Source organism: Mixophyes fleayi, chromosome 11 (assembly GCF_038048845.1).
Source record: "Mixophyes fleayi isolate aMixFle1 chromosome 11, aMixFle1.hap1, whole genome shotgun sequence".
NCBI lineage: Eukaryota > Metazoa > Chordata > Amphibia > Anura > Limnodynastidae > Mixophyes > Mixophyes fleayi.
Window position 1 is genome coordinate 10,347,630 of NC_134412.1, and position 19,022 is coordinate 10,366,651.

General features: G+C 41.5%; 1 protein-coding gene across 1 annotated transcript in view; it reads left to right on the forward strand.

Annotated features, from left to right (window-relative positions):
* Nucleotides 1-6,307: 6,307 nt before the first annotated feature.
* LOC142107826 (phospholipase A2 inhibitor and Ly6/PLAUR domain-containing protein-like) overlaps nt 6,308-19,022 on the forward strand; it is a 37,525-nt gene continuing 24,810 nt past the window's right edge. Inside the window, exon 1 of the mRNA XM_075191449.1 lies at nt 6,308-7,002. Coding sequence (XP_075047550.1) covers nt 6,960-7,002 — 43 coding nt within the window. The 5' untranslated portion in view covers nt 6,308-6,959. The remainder of the gene's footprint in view (nt 7,003-19,022) is intronic.

A 19,022-nucleotide genomic window follows, 5' to 3' on the forward strand; every position in this document is an offset into this window, starting at 1 on the left:
CAATTCATTGCCAAACTTCAAAAGAAATTAAGTGAAAATACATTCAGGATATTTTCAACACTGTTAACGGAACCAGACTTTGTCACCTATAAAGATCCCTTCTGATTTGGTCAGTGCTGGAGAATTGATCTGTCACACACAGGAGTTCATCAAATCAACTCATTGAAGCTTTAAGCACTAGTAGTTATAATATAAGATTATTGCAAGCTCAACTTATCTTTATACTTATGTGGTGTAATAGTTAGCACATTTCTTTTTGTTTACTATGTCCTTTAAACATATCTGCAAAATGTCTGCTCATGACCTCCCATCTTATCTATATATATCTATAATATCTATATATCTATAATCACAGATCCCCAGTCCCTCTCTCAGATTAGAGAATAACTTGCCATCCCAATACCTTATGGCAACTGTGCAATTTTGCACATAAGCTATTCTTCTAACTAATTTCATTCTGATACCAAATATTTCTACAAGTAAATAGATGGGCTGGATATCTCTTAGCTGGTCTTAGCAATAACTACTTACACCCACAAAAAGGAGTTAATAATAACAGTCACAGTTAATAGTAATTATAATAATAAATACAAGCGAAGGAAAGAGTACAGCTAAGGATTTGTTATTTTTAAGGTACAAAAAAAATTGCCTGAGAGTGCAATATATAACCTGAAAGCATTGAATTGTAACAGATTCTGGATACTATATTACTAATCTTGATTAGCGCTGGCTTACCTGAGGTGCGGAGTCTAACGATCTCCCCGGTGTTCACCAAGAACCGCCGCAAGGCGGGGTGGGCTTCGCTGCCAGGAGTCGCAGGTCGCGGTCCCCAGGTTCGCCTCAAGATGTAGTACAGCGGAGTGAAGCGGTGGTAGCGGAGTCAACGAGCCGGTTCGGTACACAGGAATGGAGTCAGGCAGAATCAGAAGGCAACTCGGAGTCAACAAGCCAGGTTCGGTACACGGGTCACAAGAATAGGAGAATGGTCAGCAAGCCGGGTCGGTACACAGGGAATGGAGAGCCAGGGAAGTCAAACAGGCAGAGATCAGCACACAGGAGACACAGGAACAGGAAGACACTGCAATCCACGAAGAGCAGGAGCCAGGAACAGGTAAGTGTTGCTCTGACACTCAGCGAGTGTCAGAGTGAGGTTTTTATGCAGAAGGGGATTCAAAATCCCCGCCTCTAGGTTGTGGTCATGTGACCGCCTCCGGGTGCGGTCACATGGTCCTGAATGGGGAAGTGCGGCTGGACGGAGCGGCGGGGATAAGGTAAGTCCGTAACAGTACCCCCTGCCATAAAGGTGGACTCCGAACACCTAATAGGGTTTCAAAGGAAATTTTTTATGGAAGGATTTAAGTAGACGGGGAGCATGTAGGTCAATGGCTCTTACCCATGAGCGCTCCTCAGGGCCGTAACCCTTCCAATCCACCAAGAACTGTATGGCACCTTGAACTTTACGAGAATCTAGGATAGTTTTAATCTCGTATTCCACTTGATCCCGATCCACAGCAGGAGGAGGAGTTCTGGATGAGGTGGAGAATCTGTTGGTTACCATCGGTTTTAACAAGGAGACATGGAAGACATTGGGTATGCGTAAGGAGGGAGGCAGACTCAATCTAAAGGCTACGGGATTAATCATCTCAGATATAGCAAATGGGCCAATAAACTTGGGAGCAAATTTTTTACTGGGAACCTTTAAACGAATGTTCTGGGTGGATAGCCATACCCTGTCACCAACTGCAAAACTTGGAGTCATTCTTCTCCTTTTATCGTAGAATTTTTTGGAACGAGTAGTTGCTTGTTTTAAGTTTGTCTTGGTTTGTTCCCAAATATCAGAGAAGTTACGAACCAGAGAGTCCACTGCTGGAACTTCAGAAGATGAGACTTGAGAGAAGGTGGGTAGTCTAGGATGGCAGCCATACAGGACAAAAAAGGGGGAGTTAGAGATGGCCTCATGAAAATGGTTGTTATGGGCGAACTCGGCCCAAGGGAGAAGGTCCACCCAGTTGTCTTGGTTACTAGAGATAAATATTCTTAGAAACTTCTCTAATTCTTGGTTGGTTCTCTCAGTAGCCCCATTGGACTGGGGATGATATGCGGAAGAGAAGTCAAGCTTGATCCCGGATTTATTGCAAAAAGACCGCCAAAATTTTGATATGAATTGTGATCCCCTATCGGAGACAATATGTTGAGGACAGCCATGGAGGCGAAATATTTCTTTAATAAAAATATCGGCTAAGGAGGAGGAAGAAGGAAGGCCTTTGAGAGCAATAAAGTGGGCTGTTTTAGAGAAGCGATCCGTGACCACAAGCACTACAGTACAGGATTTGGAAGGGGGAAGGTCCGTGATAAAATCCATGGAGATCTGTGACCAAGGGTAATCAGGAATGGGTAATGGGAGCAAGCATCCATAAGGCTTCTTCCTAGAGGTCTTGTGTTGAGCACATTTGGAACAAGCAGCAACAAATCTCTTCACATCCTCCAGCAAGGAAGGCCACCAGTAGCTTCGGGACAATAAGTCCCAGGTCTTGCGAATGCCAGCATGCCCAGAGAAGAGTGAGTGATGAGCCCAGTGAAGGAGCCGGGTGCGTAGATGTGGCAAGATAAATGTTTTGCCTGGAGGACAACCCTTTTTTAGGTGTGTAGCTGCCAATACTTGACATGGATTTACAATGAATTTTTTATCTTCCGAGGATTCCATGTCAGCTGGATCAAAAGAGCGAGATAAGGCGTCTGCTTTTGTGTTCTTAGATCCTGAGTGAAAAGTGATGTTGAAATCAAAGCGTGAGAAGAATAAGGACCACCTTGCTTGACGAGGATTTAGACATCGGGCAGTGCGTAAGTAAAGCAAATTCTTATGGTCGGTATATATGGTGATAGGGAATTGCGCTCCTTCTAGTAAATGTCTCCATTCGGAGAGAGCCAATTTGATGGCCAGGAGCTCTTTGTCGCCAATCCCATAATTCCTCTCAGCAGGTAAAAAGCGACGGGAAAAGAATCCGCAGGGATGAAGTTTTCCAGAAGGACCTCGCTGTGATAGTACGGCTCCTGTGCCAACAGAAGAGGCGTCTACCTCCAGGACAAAGGGACGAGAACAATCTGGCTGTTGAAGAATGGGTGCGGATGAAAAGAGAGACTTTAATAATATGAAGGCTTGGATAGCCTCAGAGGACCAAATACCAGCATCAGCAGATTTGCGGGTCAATGCTGTGATGGGAGCCACGAGAGAGGAGTACCCCTTGATAAATTGACGATAATAGTTGGAGAATCCTAGGAAGCGTTGAGTGGCTTTAAGGCCTGAAGGTTGGGGCCAGTCAAGTATGGCTTTCAATTTTGTGGGATCCATCTGTAGACCGGTGCCCGAAATAATATATCCCAGGAAGGGAATTTGTTTCTGCTCGAAGGTGCATTTCTCCAATTTGCAAAATAACTGATTTTTTCGGATACGAGAGAGGATCTCCAATACATGAGTACGATGAGATGCTAGATCTTGAGAAAAGATGAGAATGTCGTCCAAGTAGATGACTACAGATTGGTACAAGAGGTCTTGAAACAGCTCATTCATAAAGCTCTGAAATATGGCTGGGGCATTGCATAGCCCGAAAGGCATGACCAGATATTCAAAGTGGCCGTCTCGGGTGTTAAACGCCGTCTTCCATTCATCCCCCTCCTTAATGCGTATAAGGTTATACGCTCCTCTGAGGTCAAGTTTAGAAAAGATGGTGGCACCCTTGATCCGGTCGAATAGTTCAGAAATCAGTGGCAGTGGATACCGATTTTTAACGGTAATGGCATTCAGGCCTCTGTAATCAATGCAAGGGCGGAGGCCCCCATCTTTCTTTTTTACGAAGAAGAAGCCAGCCCCAGCTGGGGAGGCAGACTTGCGGATGAAACCCCTGTTTAGATTTTCTTGGATGTACTCCTCCATAGCCTTAGATTCCGGGAGGGAAAGGGGGTAAACACGGCCCCTGGGAATGGGTTTACCAGGTATCAGATCAATGCCACAGTCCCAGATTCTGTGAGGGGGAAGTCTAGTGGCCTCTTGTTGACAGAAAACATCAGAGAAGGTTTGGTATGGCTCAGGCAGGAGAGTCACAGGAAATTCTTGGGTACGTCTGGGACTATTCGGGGGAACCACTCTCTGTAGGCAGCGAGAGAAGCAGGACTGTCCCCAGGACAATATGTGACCAGATTTCCAGTCCAAGGTGGGAGAGTGGGCACGAAACCAAGGAAGTCCTAAGATGACTGGGTTGGTAGATCTTTGTATTACTAAAAAAGAAATCTTCTCCCGATGAAGTGCTCCTATCTGAAGTAGAAGGGGAATAGTGCGTACCAGGATGGACCCCTCAGGGATTCTTCCCCCATCAATGGCCATCAGAGAGATGGGTTGTTCCAAGGCTTGTGTGGGAATAGCGAATTGTTTAACTACTGTGGCGGAAATGAAATTTCCTGCGGCTCCGGAATCTAGAAGAGCCGACTGCGGGAAGGTCTTTTGTCCTAACTGAAGGGAAATGGGAATAGACAGGCAATCATTACTATTGGGAACTGACTGACACTGAGAAAAGAGGCCCAACGACACAGCTCCAGAACTCGTTAGGCCCTGTCGTTTCCCGAGCGTTTGGGACAAGAACTCAGAAGATGGCCACTCTCTCCACAATATAAACACAGCTTGTTCCGAAATCTCCTCTCCCTCTCTTCGGCTGATAAGCGGGTCCTCCCAAGTTGCATGGGCTCTTCAGGGGGAAGAACAGGGGTTTGGAAGTTGGGGGCTAAGCGAATCATGCTACGCCGCGACTGTTCCTTCTCAGAATTACGTTCCTTGAAACGCAAATCAACTTTGACACCGAGGGAGATAATGTCGTCCAAAGACGTAGGGAGTTCCTGGGATACCAACTCGTCTTTGATTCGGTCTGAAAGGCCCTGCCAGAATGTAGCTACTAGAGCCTCATCGTTCCAGCGAAGTTCAGAGGCCATGGTTCTGAAGAGGACCGCATACTGCCCCACAGACTGGTTTCCCTGGCGGAGACGTAGTAAGCCGGAAGCGGCATTGGACACCCTTCCTGGCTCATCAAATATTTTCTTGAAGGTGGACAAGAAGAGGTTGAAGTTATGTAGAATGGGGTCGTCCCTCTCCCACAAGGGGGAAGCCCATGCTAAAGCTTGACCGGACAATAACGAAATCACATAGGCCACTTTCGTTTTTCCGGAGGGGAAGTTCCCAGGTAGAAGCTCGAATTGTATGGAGCATTGATTTAAAAAACCTCTGCAATTTTTAGGGTCTCCATCGAACTTAGGTGGGTTAGGCAACCGTAGCTGCGAGGAAGAAGCTGCTGCTGCGGCCTGAGGTACAGGGGCCACTGCCGGCCCAGGTGATCCACCAGCCACTAGGGTGTTCTGGACAACATCCAAGCGAGTGGATAGACTATTGAGGAATTTTAAAAGTTGCTCTTGGTTAGCTTCTTGTTTATCCATCCTTCCTACTAAATGCTCCAACAGATCTTTAGCTGTGGTATCCATGGTCAGAGCAAACTGTAACAGATTCTGGATACTATATTACTAATCTTGATTAGCGCTGGCTTACCTGAGGTGCGGAGTCTAACGATCTCCCCGGTGTTCACCAAGAACCGCCGCAAGGCGGGGTGGGCTTCGCTGCCAGGAGTCGCAGGTCGCGGTCCCCAGGTTCGCCTCAAGATGTAGTACAGCGGAGTGAAGCGGTGGTAGCGGAGTCAACGAGCCGGTTCGGTACACAGGAATGGAGTCAGGCAGAATCAGAAGGCAACTCGGAGTCAACAAGCCAGGTTCGGTACACGGGTCACAAGAATAGGAGAATGGTCAGCAAGCCGGGTCGGTACACAGGGAATGGAGAGCCAGGGAAGTCAAACAGGCAGAGATCAGCACACAGGAGACACAGGAACAGGAAGACACTGCAATCCACGAAGAGCAGGAGCCAGGAACAGGTAAGTGTTGCTCTGACACTCAGCGAGTGTCAGAGTGAGGTTTTTATGCAGAAGGGGATTCAAAATCCCCGCCTCTAGGTTGTGGTCATGTGACCGCCTCCGGGTGCGGTCACATGGTCCTGAATGGGGAAGTGCGGCTGGACGGAGCGGCGGGGATAAGGTAAGTCCGTAACATGAATTGAATTTCTTTAATGCTCCATTTATTTTCTATACCATTCAAGAAAGCCACAGCCAAGCACTTCTTTGTAATTAGTCATTGTAAAAGTCTAAACTAATGCAACATAATACAGTAGCTTGCTCAGACGTGCTTTTCTGGCACATGAAAGCTTCCTCTGTCAGACAGGGGTGTGTGTGTGTGTGTGTGTGTGTGTGTGTGTGTTTCCTAAAGCAGAGGACAGAATTGCACAGTTATTATCTCCTACGCTGAAAGACAATTTTCTACAACCTTCGGAGTCTCCTTCCTTCTTTCCTCATGGGGCACTTGTTTAAAGGATTGTTTTGGGGACTGGAGAATTTCAAAGAGCACAAAGTTACTGCCTGGCAGAGTTAAGCTCTGGGCTATGAAGGGTGTGAGCTGGGATTTCTTACTGTGACTCATTTTTAGGTTTCAAAACTCAAGTATATCATAGGGTTAGGAGTCCTTGACACACACCTGGCAATTGCTCAAGACACAAAAAGCTGCTTTTTTAAAGTCAAATCTTGCACATCTTTATCACTTTAAATTGACTTGGAATTTATTTTTCCAGCATAAGAGATTTTGCCAACTACAAACTGCAAAGCAAGAACGAGTAACAGCGTCGCCAGAGAGATTAAGGGAGAAAAAAAAGCTGTATTGTGCTTAAAAAACTGGTTTGTTGTGGGAAGCACAAGGATAAGCAAGTTATGTGAACAGGTTGACACATGGGAACCGTGTCTAAGGATCTGTGAAGACGACCTGGGACTCATTGCGATCTTGTTGGCTGTCTGTGCCTATACCAGCTTTGGAAGGAAGAAAGCAATATGATGTTCATCCTCGCTGTCTGTTCTGCTCTACTTACAGCAGGTAATGAGTTATAATGTTGTTTCATTATGAAGTCAATTACTCTAACCTGTATAATGTCTCCATCACAGGTTAGTCGGTTCCCATTTTCCAAAGTTACAAGTTAATATTTAATTGGTTATTTATTTTTCTTAGCTTTGTATATACTTTTTGTATATTTTGTTGGTCATTTATAATGGCGTAAAGATAAATGTTACAAATTATCTGATTCAGTATTAAAATAAATTAATTATCTTTTTTCTTGAAGTGGCAATATGTTTATCTGACCAACTCACGCCAAAGTCTTTCCGTCCTGGCCAGTTCTACGCTAAAGATAAACAGGACTTCATTCTGAATTATAACATGGTCATTGCTATGCCTTTTGACTGGGTTGAGTTTTACTCGCACACAGGTTTTAAAGGCAAGTACTTCCCAAGCAGTGTCAACTATTAGACACCTTGGGCATCACCTGGCACAGTTGGATAGGGAGGAGAGCTAAATAGATAGAGTCAATAATTTGTTTATATAAACGGCATTGTACTTACTGTCCTAAGTAAGAGGTCTATGCTATTGTCATAGAAATCAATGTTTACCACACACCTAGGGGGGAATTGGCCGTGTTACTGTGAAAAGTAACGTGGCCTGCAATCTATTACCAATGTTACGGTAATAGTGCGAGTAATAACCATTAATACTGTAAGTTCAACGCTTCCTTTTTGCTCACGGCAGAAAGCAGGCTTAAAATTACCGTATTAACAGTATTAGCTTTAACGCCAAGGTTAGTCGCGGCTGATTCATACATTATGGGCCTGATTTTAACATAGAAGCAAATAAGAGTAGCAAATTTGCAACTTGGTAAAGCCATGTTGAAGGGGGAGGTAGATGTAAGATGTAGGGACAGATTTATAATTGGCATACGGCATGTCATAGATCAACTTTAATTTCAGTGTAAAAATAAAGCTATCAAGTATTTGCGTGCTAGATGAAAAAAACGCCAGTATTATCCTTACGTGCAAAAAAATAAGTCAATTTGTACCCCTGGCATTGTAACATGGTTTGCCCATGTGGAAGTTGCTCCTCTGCTTTGGTCCTAACTCAATATCAGTCCCTAAATGTTTTGGGAAGATGGCCTTAATGCTTTGTATTCTCAGCACTTGCACTTCTGATTGTTAATGCTGAACACAAATTACTTAATGTGAGTACTTACCTTTTCAGAAAGTACCCACCTTTCTTTAGTTCCCTGCATTAAACGACATAGACATGCACGGTGTGAAGAGTAAGGACAACAGAGGATTAGCTTAATTAGGATCCCATATTTTTGAATACAGGAAAATCTGTGTTATAGTTAAGTTTGAGGGCATAATATCAAATCCTTGTTTTCCTTTAGGTGCTATTAAAATGCTTTGGGAGCCTTTAGCTAATATTATTTTTCTTTGCATAACAAAAAGTTCTTTAACTATTCATTTCAAATGTCATATTTCAAAATTTTTAATCACTTTTTCTTACAAGTACTGGAGAAGGAAATAATTCTTTCCCTGCTGAATCATCGTTGTGACTTTGTGCAGAGCAAGGAATCTATATTACACTGATAGTTACTGAGAGTGAAAATAATTGAAACTCTCAGAGTTAAGTGTTTAGAGCAAATTCCATCTTTAGCGCTGGTGGGTTAGATAAGCTACTCGTACACAATACATAGAAACTCATCTAAAAACACCCTCTATAAGAAACAAAGAGTCTCTACACAAATTCTTATACCTGGTCCAGGGGCTGCTTTTAGAGTTACGTTTAGGGCTTTGGCATTGTAAGTGATTATACCAAGAGGTATAGTCAACTACAGTAGGAGATACGTCCTTTGTCCACGTGCATGTACAGTAGAACAAAGTGGAATTTAGAGTGAAGTACAAGTGGCACTTGTGGTCCACTAACCCTGAAGAGGTGGATTGAGGGTAGGCAAGGACAGTTTGTTTACAGTAAACATGTGTGTGGCATGTCCCTTGGAAAAGCAGCCTCCAGGTAGGCCACTCAGGAAGCATAAAACGAGAGGTATCGGAGTTGTGGTGTAAAGATATATATTGATGATCCTCGGCATGTATATTTATTAGTTAATAAAAAATGTTTAAATTAAATTTTTTTAAAAAAATAGCATAGCCACTACAAAAATAATAAGTCCCCGGTTCCTAAACTGTGCACCATGGCTCCCTTGGGTGCCACCTTGACCTCACAGGGTAGCAGTGGCCGGTGGCAAGCACAGCGGGAGAATACTTGTTAATTATTTTGGCTTGGGGTGCCTTGAAAAAATTATGGAGACCCTAAGGGTGCCTAGATTTGAGAAAGTTTGGGATCCACTGGCATAATCAACAGCAAACTGTGCCAGATTAGACTGGTCACATTATAACAAGGAGGTCTGTTATGTGGGGTCCTCTGTCATTATGAGCATTCGCATCAGCCTGGTCAGTCTGGCCAAAAAACATTCAGCCCCCCTGAAAAACAGGTCTTATGCTGAATATCACGGGGGTTCTTCCCGACCCACCTGGTGGTGGTGGTGTAAACTGTTAGAAAAGCATTATTTAAGTGTGTGCAACTACAAGTACCAGCATGTCCTGGCAACGTACAATGTATCGAGTGATGTGGCAATGCCTTAGTGGCATAGCCATAGAGAGAGATGGATGGAACAATGTCCATAAAAGACTTTAGAGTTCCAGCTGAAGAGAGTGTGTGCTGGGACTTGAGACCAGACATGTCGTCTCTTCTGGCTCACTAGGTAGCCAGCGGTCAATTGATAGCCGAAAGATTCAGCTGGTGGCCGTGCCACGCCTCAGATGCCTCCCTGATAGAGAGAATGGGGGTAAGGTTCATCTTGCAGCCACGAGTCAAGAGAAAAAGAGCCCTTGGGCCTGTGGGAGACAAACAGGTTTGACAGGGATTTAATTTCCCTAACCTGCAATACTAATGAACCTTACTGCAATTTAGTAGGCAGAAAATTTACATGTGATCACTTTATTAAAACGTTTTTCAACCAGGAAGTGTTCTGAAGTGAGAGAGGAGATGTACATTAAGATATTTAGTTTCTTTCATGAAAGAGAGATGCCTGGGTGACAATTACTTTAATAGCAACAGACTGTACTGTGATACTAACTTGACGTCTGCATAACATTTGTCTTGTTACTAAACTGCATGCAAAGGACACTCGATCACTTATCCAAACACAGCACCCTGAGAGAAGGGGGAGCTGAGCTCGTCCCAGGGGTTATATTTACAAAACTGTGAGTTTGAAATAGTGGAGAAGTTGCCTATAGCAGCCAATCAGAATCTAGCCATCATTTTGTAGAATGTACTAAATACATGTTAACTAAAATCTGTTTGGTTGCTATAGGCAACATCTACACTTTTTCAAAGTCACAGTTTAGTAAATATACCCCTAAGTAGTAAAGACTGAAAAAGTTGCTGATATAGGTACCAAAGAGATGTACTCATACCCCCGCCAGAGTGCTACATAAGCAAATACCTTCTCCCTCGCTCCGTCCGTCTCTCTCCCACTCTAAGCTCCTTCAAACGGGCACTAAAAACCCACCTGTTCCTCAAAGCCTATCATCCTTCCACCTAACACGCTCTCCCCTCCCTCCTCCCGTCCCCTCTTCTCTCCTTTACATCAACTGGCCCCTTTTGTACCCGAGTTTTGCTCACCCTCCCTTAGGATGTAAGCTCATTTGAGCAGGGCCCTCTTCCCTCTTGTGTCCTTACCTACTCTTCTGCTCCGTCCTTTCTGCATTAGCCTGCTTGGAGCTTCTGAACTGTTGGTATTTTTGTTTACTGCTCAGTAATATTTTACCCTGTACTGTCTATTGTCTGCGGAACTCTTGTGGCGCCTAACAAATAAAGGATAATAATAATAATAATAATAATAATAACAATCTTAATTAGTTTATTTATCAATATTTGAAATATATGTGTGCTGAATGCTAACTTTTTTTAAATCACATGTTTTTTACTGAAAGATTTTTATTACACAAACAAAAGTTAAAAAATCAATAACTGACAAAGTTGCTAATCTAATCAATGAACTGACATATTCTTTATCCAAGTTCACAAGGAAAAATAGAGTAACAAGTTAGATGAATGGTTAACTGTAAGATATAAACAATCATTGATGAAAGGGTTGATATAATAGCAGTTGTTCCGGTCAGGGGCAGGCTGGGCTGGGGGGCTGGGGGGTATCTGTCCCCTGGGCCGGTCCCATAGTGAGCTACCTTGGGCTGTGTCACCGGGCCACCTGCATTTTATTCCTTTAAAATGTTCCTAATAGTCGAGTCTTGTAACCTGGGCTAAAATTTGCCAGCCCTCTCTTCCGTTTCCAGTACAGAGATTTGAAACATATACAGCTGTGTCAGTGAACAAACTAACAAAGCGTATAAAACAGAATTTCTACATAAAATAAAACAGAATATTACATAAAATAAAACAGAATTTCTGTACATAAAATAACATAGCTCAGGACAACACATAAATAGATTTATATGTAGGACAGTTACAACCAGGGGCCCAGAAAGAGAAGTCTGTGGATATACTAGGCAGGAGGCACAAAAACTTCCCCATCTCCAGAATGTATTCTATACTTGGAGTTGTACCACCGAACTATATCTGATCATTGGCATTTCTAACCGTGTACATGTAGCGTTCATGACCCATAACATCGTTTACGAGAGCTCGCCATTTTTGGAAGTCAGGGGAATCTGCAACAAGCCATGTATGGGCTATTATGACTTTTGCTGGTGTCAGCAGATTAAAGATATATTTGTAAATTATTTTATTTAGGGTATTCAAGCCAAACAGGCAGAAAATATTTAAATGGTTAAAGGAATATTATTATACGGCAGTTTCATACGGGCTTGTTCCGGAGGTTTTATTTATCAAGTTTGTTAATGCGGAGACACATTTATATTAGTTATAATTAATAAAAAATAGAGCTGCGCATGATAATAGTTACTTTGTTCTGCTTTGTGTTATTGTTTGGGTCAAACTGAAACTAGAGATAGGATTAGAATTGCACAACAACTGTCTGTTTTTCCTTTGGGTGATGTTAAAAATGTTTTTTTGGAGCCTCGATCCCATAACCAAATTTTTTTATAACATGACTTTCTGGTTAAAAATTGCGAAAGCATCATAAGAATATTAAATAAAGCAATTTTGATTGACACAAGTTGATGTTGATTTGTTGTACCTGTTCCAGAATCAATATTGCAGCTATCGCTGCTCTGTGATCCGTTTCACTTGTACGTTGCTGAGATTCTACATGTATACATTTTCAGACTGTGAGTGTACAAGGTCATGTGCCCAGCACTGTGCAATTTAGTACAACACCAGTTCAGGATTCCAGGGAAATCCGCAGTTCGGATGAAAAGCAATTAAGATTCATAACGTTGCTTTCAATTGAGGTTTGTGCCACAATTAATATTACTACTACTTGTAATTATTTTTTGTTGGCGCAGTGAAAAATCCTGGGGCTAATAACATACCTATTTAGATCTCTGTGTGTACACTGTTCTGTTGCATTTAGTTTGTATTTGACCAACTTCTAAAGGTGTGTCTCTACATCACAGGTAGTCAAACTCTTAATTCATCACTACTGTTTCATTGTCAGTCATTGTGTGTTCTGTGCTCACAGTGTACTGTGTAATTTAGCAATGAACCAGCAGAGAACAACATACAAATGTACTTCACTAGGTGTGGGCAGCACGGTGGCTAAGTGGTTAGCACCTCTGCCCTACAGCACTGGGGTCATGAGTTCAATTCCCAACCATGGCCTTATCTGTGAGGAGTTTGTATGTTCTCCCTGTGTTTGCGTGGGGTTTCCTCCAGGTGCTCCAGTTTCCTCCCGCACTCCAAAAACATACTGGTAGGTTAATTGGCTGCTAACAACTTGATCCTAGTCTGTGTGTGTGTGTGTGTGTTAGGGAATTTAGACTGTAAGCCCCAATGGGGTGGGGACTGATGTGAGTGAGTTCTCTGTACAGCGCTGTGGAATTAGAGGCACTATATCAATAAATAATGAGGAGGAGGAAGTACAGCTGCAGCCAAAAATAAACAGTTGATCTTGATTTTGGTAGATTAATTTTTTGTTCATTGGCTAGAAGCCAACAAACACACTTATTAATCAATATAACAATTATGTAATATTAAGAAGTCATCGTTCAGTGTTTCAGCCCCCTATTGCAACATATATTGGTTTTTGTCTCTGTTAACAATTAATTTTACATCAAATAAATACGCAGACGGAACAAAAAGAGTGTGGAGCAACTGCAGGCCAAGTTATAAATGATAAGAGATGTTGACTAAAATATAAGCAGTTAAACTCGAAGCAATGCAGCTACTTCACTGTTACTGTCGAACATTTGTAGCAGAAATCTACCTAGTCAGGAGAGGGAGATAATACAAGAGGGTGGCAGATACAGTATAATCTACTTATATTTTTGATAATCGGGAAAAACTTTGAAAGTGATGGTGGTTGTGATGATGATGATGAGTTTATAGTTTTTAATTTTCTTGGCCATTACGATCTCCAAGGCTGTCAGAGATCCTCCCCAAATTCCCCAGTATACAATGTTACTAATGTGCAAAGCATTTTTATTGCTGGTGCACAAATTAGCTTTCACTTCAACTAATCATACACAGCCTGAGTCTGAACATGTTACATACACTTCACGTTAAGACAAATGGCCATTGCTATTGTTATTCAGGGTTACCTTTCACATTACCATAGGTGTCTATTTTGAGGGTCCAACTAAAATAATCAGACATCTCCATTGGAAATGCACTGTGCCGTCAATTTGCCTAATGGTGCAAAATGTTGAAATTAATTAGAACAAAAGGGATATGTGTGGGAATATGGGGAAGTAACAGAAGCTGGCGCAATGAGGAAATAGTGATAGGCGAAGTAAGGGATTGTGTAACATCTAATACAACACTGCAATGTAATAGTACACTTCACACCACATCCTAAACAAAAAATAAACATGAGGTGCCATGTACCATATTGGAATCTTAATATCATTGGTACATTAGTATAAACAGACCTGCAGTCTCCATTTGGTATGAACTCCCAACATTGTTGACAGCTGGATCAGAGAGGAAAATGATGAAAAGCAGGAGAAATAAGTTGAATGAAGTCTAATGCCATCCAAGGTGAATGTTAATTGGATGAAGGATCTTGATATTCAGGAACAGAAGGTCCAAAAGGCTACAGAGCTGCATGTAAAGGAATTAGAGTGACCACCTCAGGGGCAAATGCAGGATTTGTAGAGGGGGGTTTCCACACCATGCTGCCAGTGGGCGTGACCAGCATACACAGGGGCGTGGCTATAATTTTAGTCAGTGCTTGGCTGCTCTGCAACTCTTCCTATCCCTATAATATACATGGACACCTAACAGTAGTGCACGCAGCTCTCCCTTTTTAAGCAGAGCCGTGTGAAGCAGGGGCAGGGTCCAGCCACCTCAATTATACAGTGCCCCAGGCTTGTAGGGGGTTTCCAGGCACTAGGCATACCCCCCTCGGTTTGCCTATGTACCTGCAACTGTAACGGGATATGTTCCTTAGGGCGATACGTGCAGGAATGTCTATACAAGACCTTGCGGTTTGCACAGCTCTTGCTCACCTCTAGATAACACTTAGCCTCAGATGGAACATTCTGTGTATGGCACTGTGTGCACGACATTGAACATTGACTCCTGCTGTCGCTTCTTATGCCTCTCTGGCCCTGTGTTATCCATACGAGTGGTGATGGTATCTGGGAGAAAAACAATGATGCCTCTACATGAAGGTGCAGACTCACCAGATGTTGATGCCTCATGCTCTTCTGGGCTCCTCTAAAGCCTGAAATGCAAACTCCATAACTCAGACCAGAAGCATCTGAAAAGCGGGTGTCAAGGCCGGACCCTCTAGCGTGACCCAATAGATTGTCAGGACACTCTCTGTGCAAATATGCCAGTTGGCCGCTTGTCCTCAGTTGAATCCCAGATCTGCATAGTTGAAATAAGGCATCGCAGACGAGGCAAGTGGCAATTTTAAAGTCATCCACCACCCTGCCGTGTAGCAGATCAAATAACGTAACTTCAAATTTGTGCACTTTCAATGTACTGTGAAAATAATAAGTCTACTCTACTTATTATAAAGTTGCTTTATGAGTAAACATTTGGCTGAAAATATAAATCAAAAACAGATTTATTTCAAATTAGAAAAAAATATTAAAATGCGCTGTAATCTACAGCAACCAATCATCTTATTTACATAAGTATTCACGTACGTGGTTGGCAAAGGTGTATCACTTGTGGAAAATCGTTTATAGCTCCATGGATAAATGCTTGTAGTCGGACAGGATATGTTGTTCATTTCCACCTTGATACAATTCAGTGTTGGCTTTTCAGAGTTGATACTGCTCTCAGGACACATGTGGAAATAATTTCTCTCCTGGCACATGCAAGCTGAACTATTAACTTCCAGAAGTCAGCCCTGCCCAACTCACGGGAAGTTCAGAGCACGTCAACAGCAGAGCAAGAATTTAATGCTAGGTGAGAATTTACAGCCAGACACCTCAATTGCAGGGTGTTAAAGTGAATAGTGAGTGGGTAAGTGAAGTAAGGTGCCACTCACTTTGAAGTCAATTCCTGACAGAAGTAATGAGAGTGTTTTGGTGTTTAGGAATATCCCCTCATCTTGCTCTCATTGTATCCCTCTTAAGAACCAAGAGGATGGCAGGGCTGAAAAAAACATTGTCAGATAGCAATTTAAGTGGATATGAAGGCTCCTGGTTTGTATTTTAAACAAAGTGTACTCCATTGGCCTGAGTCATTAAGGAGAGCAAAGCATAACAAAGGAGCAACTTTGCACCTGGGCAAAACCATGTTGCATTGGAGGGGGAGATAAATTTAAAATGTGGGGACAGATTTATAGTTGGGGTAGGACATGTCCTAGATCAACTTTAAATTTCAGTGTAAAAATAAAGCTGTCAGGTATTTGTGTGCTAGATGAAAAAACAGCCAGTATTTAACTTATGTGCAACATAATAAACTAATTTGCACCCCTTGCATTGTAACATGGGTTGTCACAGAGAACATTTACTCCTTTTTTTGCCTTACTTTCCTTAATGATTTAGGCCCCATATGTCCTAATCAGACCAGAGAGTGTGTACCCCGTCATATGTTTTCTACCATACCTGCTAGTGTGGGATATATACACCTAGAACTTATTTTAACTAAGCTCCAGATTAAAATCAAAGGCTCTCCATTGTAGAACATACTGCACTGTATATTCTGCTGTTCATACAGATTGCTTTTGAAGTGAAAAAAAAGTTAAAATAAACATGTATGTGTGTACTTCACTGCTTAAACCATTATTTAATATGTGTGCATTACGAATTCATCAATTCACAGTCAATACAATTGTTTGTATCCATACATTCCTTTCATACCACATTTAATTAATTCATTGTGTTTAAGTCTGAGACTTCTTTTTCCGCTGATATGTAGTAAGACACGTCTAATGTTATGCTGTTTATATAGACTTTATTGCTTAATATGACTATCATATATGTTTCTAGGCTGCTTAACTGTGCACTGTTTAAATAGCCAGTTTATGTGTATCCCTAATGTCCCCACAGCATGGCTATGTGTTAGCCATACAGTACACAAGTTATATCACTCGTACAAATGTTATCTCAGATTTCTGGGGAAAACAACCGTGGTATAAAAGGAACGTATGGATACAAACGATTGTATTGACTGTGCATAGATGAATTAGTACTGCACACATATTAAATAATGGTTTAAGCATTAAAGTACCCACATGCATGTTTTTTTTGTTTTGTTTTTTTCACTCCAAAAGAAATCTATGTCATACTTGCCAACTCTCACGGAATGTCCGGGAGACTCTCGAAATTCGGGTTGGTCTCACGGACTCCCTGGAGAGCTGACAAGTCTCCTGCATCGAGCAATTGCGGGGCTAAAATGACACGATTTGCGGCAAATCACGTCATTTTGGCCCCGTCCCCCGCGACAAAAGGGCATATTTGTCGCTTGGGGCGGGGCCAAAATGACGCATTTTATTATTGATAATTGATACTTACCAGTTGAACACTGGCCTCAAGACAGATAGATAACAACTAAAATGCAAGGCTGATACCTAGTGTGGAAAACAAATCAGTCTCAATAAAATACGTACGATTAAATACAATAAGATTTATAGGGAGTGACTATATTATCCCCCAGAGTCTTCTCGCTTATTTTAATTTTCAATATTTATTTTAGTGATATTAAATAAACGTTATATAAGAGCGTTTGTTATTTTTTTGAACCCCCTGTTCTGGATAATACAGATGGAATGATCAGATTCCTTTATGGAGAGATTGGACTTATCTAGTTCATCCAGTTATTGATTCAAAAAGTTATACACTCTATTATAGAATAGGAGTGTCTCTCAAAAGTAGTATCTCTTTTTTTTTGTTTTAGCAATTTAGGTACTAAATATACTAGAGGGAGCATCCTAGAGAACTACAGAATGACATTAACAGTAAAATAGAAAGTGTACAATGATGAAGGACTATCGTTCCAAAGCACATGATATCATTTCATTTGATTTTTAAACTGCACTTAAACATCTTGTTCAACAATGGAACTATGTCGTTCCGCTTCTGCAGTGTGCATGCCCTGGCAGTGTCCATAAGTCTTTATGGAGTGTGTCACCATCTTTTCAGCCAATGGTTATGACAGATGAAGAGCACAGATCTGACGGTAAATCCAGTAAAACGTGTCTAGTGTGTACACATGAATCGGCTGCTGATCAGGACTTTTCTTTTCAGTCGTAGACAAAAATCGTTAAGGATTTTCACATGGGGAGAAATTTTGTATAGTATGTGCCCAGCCTTACAGGAGAACCTATCAAAAAGTTCGGGAAACGTGGCTGCTATTGAACTACAAGGATTCCCTAACAGCCTATAGTTGTCAGGACATTGATGGGACTCACAATTCCACAATACTGGAGAGTGACAGCTGGCCCAAACCTGTTCTAGTTATGTCAAAGTAACATTATGTTTTGCCAGAAATAGTGCCTACGTGTGTGACTGTATTGTTTGAAACTTTGTACAATAAATTTGTCATTGGGAAAATCTTTCCAGTCTGCTCATGTTGCAACGGGCACTCGAAGGGTTTGTTTTGTGGAAACCTATCTGAAACAATGCATAAATAAACCGCAAGCTGAATTGTGCCAGAAAATCTGGATTAGGTGTATTTATTTTGAAACGGAAATTAAACCGATGTTAGAAGAGTAATTCGGAGATATCCTTACCTGACCTAAAACATTTAGGAACATAAAAGACTGTGCTCGTATACTTTACCTGGAGGGTGAAACTTAATGTCCAGGCTCTTGACCAACTATAATAGTATAATGCAAAAGATGTAGTTTTGAAGTTGCCCAAATAGGTGAACATTAGACTTGGTGCTCAACACTTACATACATGTATGGTCTTATACCAATAAATATAGAAAATACTTACCTGTAGTTCTTGGAAGATTGTCTTGTTCCGATTATTTCAGACCTGTTTCCCAAAGCATGGCGATAATTATAGGAATGAATCCTAACAGCCATAAAGTGCAGTGTAAAATATTTAAATATAAAAATAAAAAATAAAAATAATAAAACAATGTAAAAGCATAGCACAAATATAAACAATGTAAAAGCATAACACAGATATAAACAATGTAAAACTATAACACAAATATAAACAATGTAAAATCATAACACAGATATAAACAATGTAAAACTATAACACAAATATAAACAATGTAAAAGCATAACACAAATATAAACAATGTAAAAGCATAGTGCAAATTTAAACAATGTTTAAACATAACACAATTTTATTAAAACACAGGGGGTATAAACAAACGTACAACAAAAAATAAATAAAACAGCTTTTCTGGTATTTCTAGACCTCTGTACGATTATCTAGGTTTACTGGAATTCAACAAACTGTATCTCTGGTGTAATTAGAGAGCAT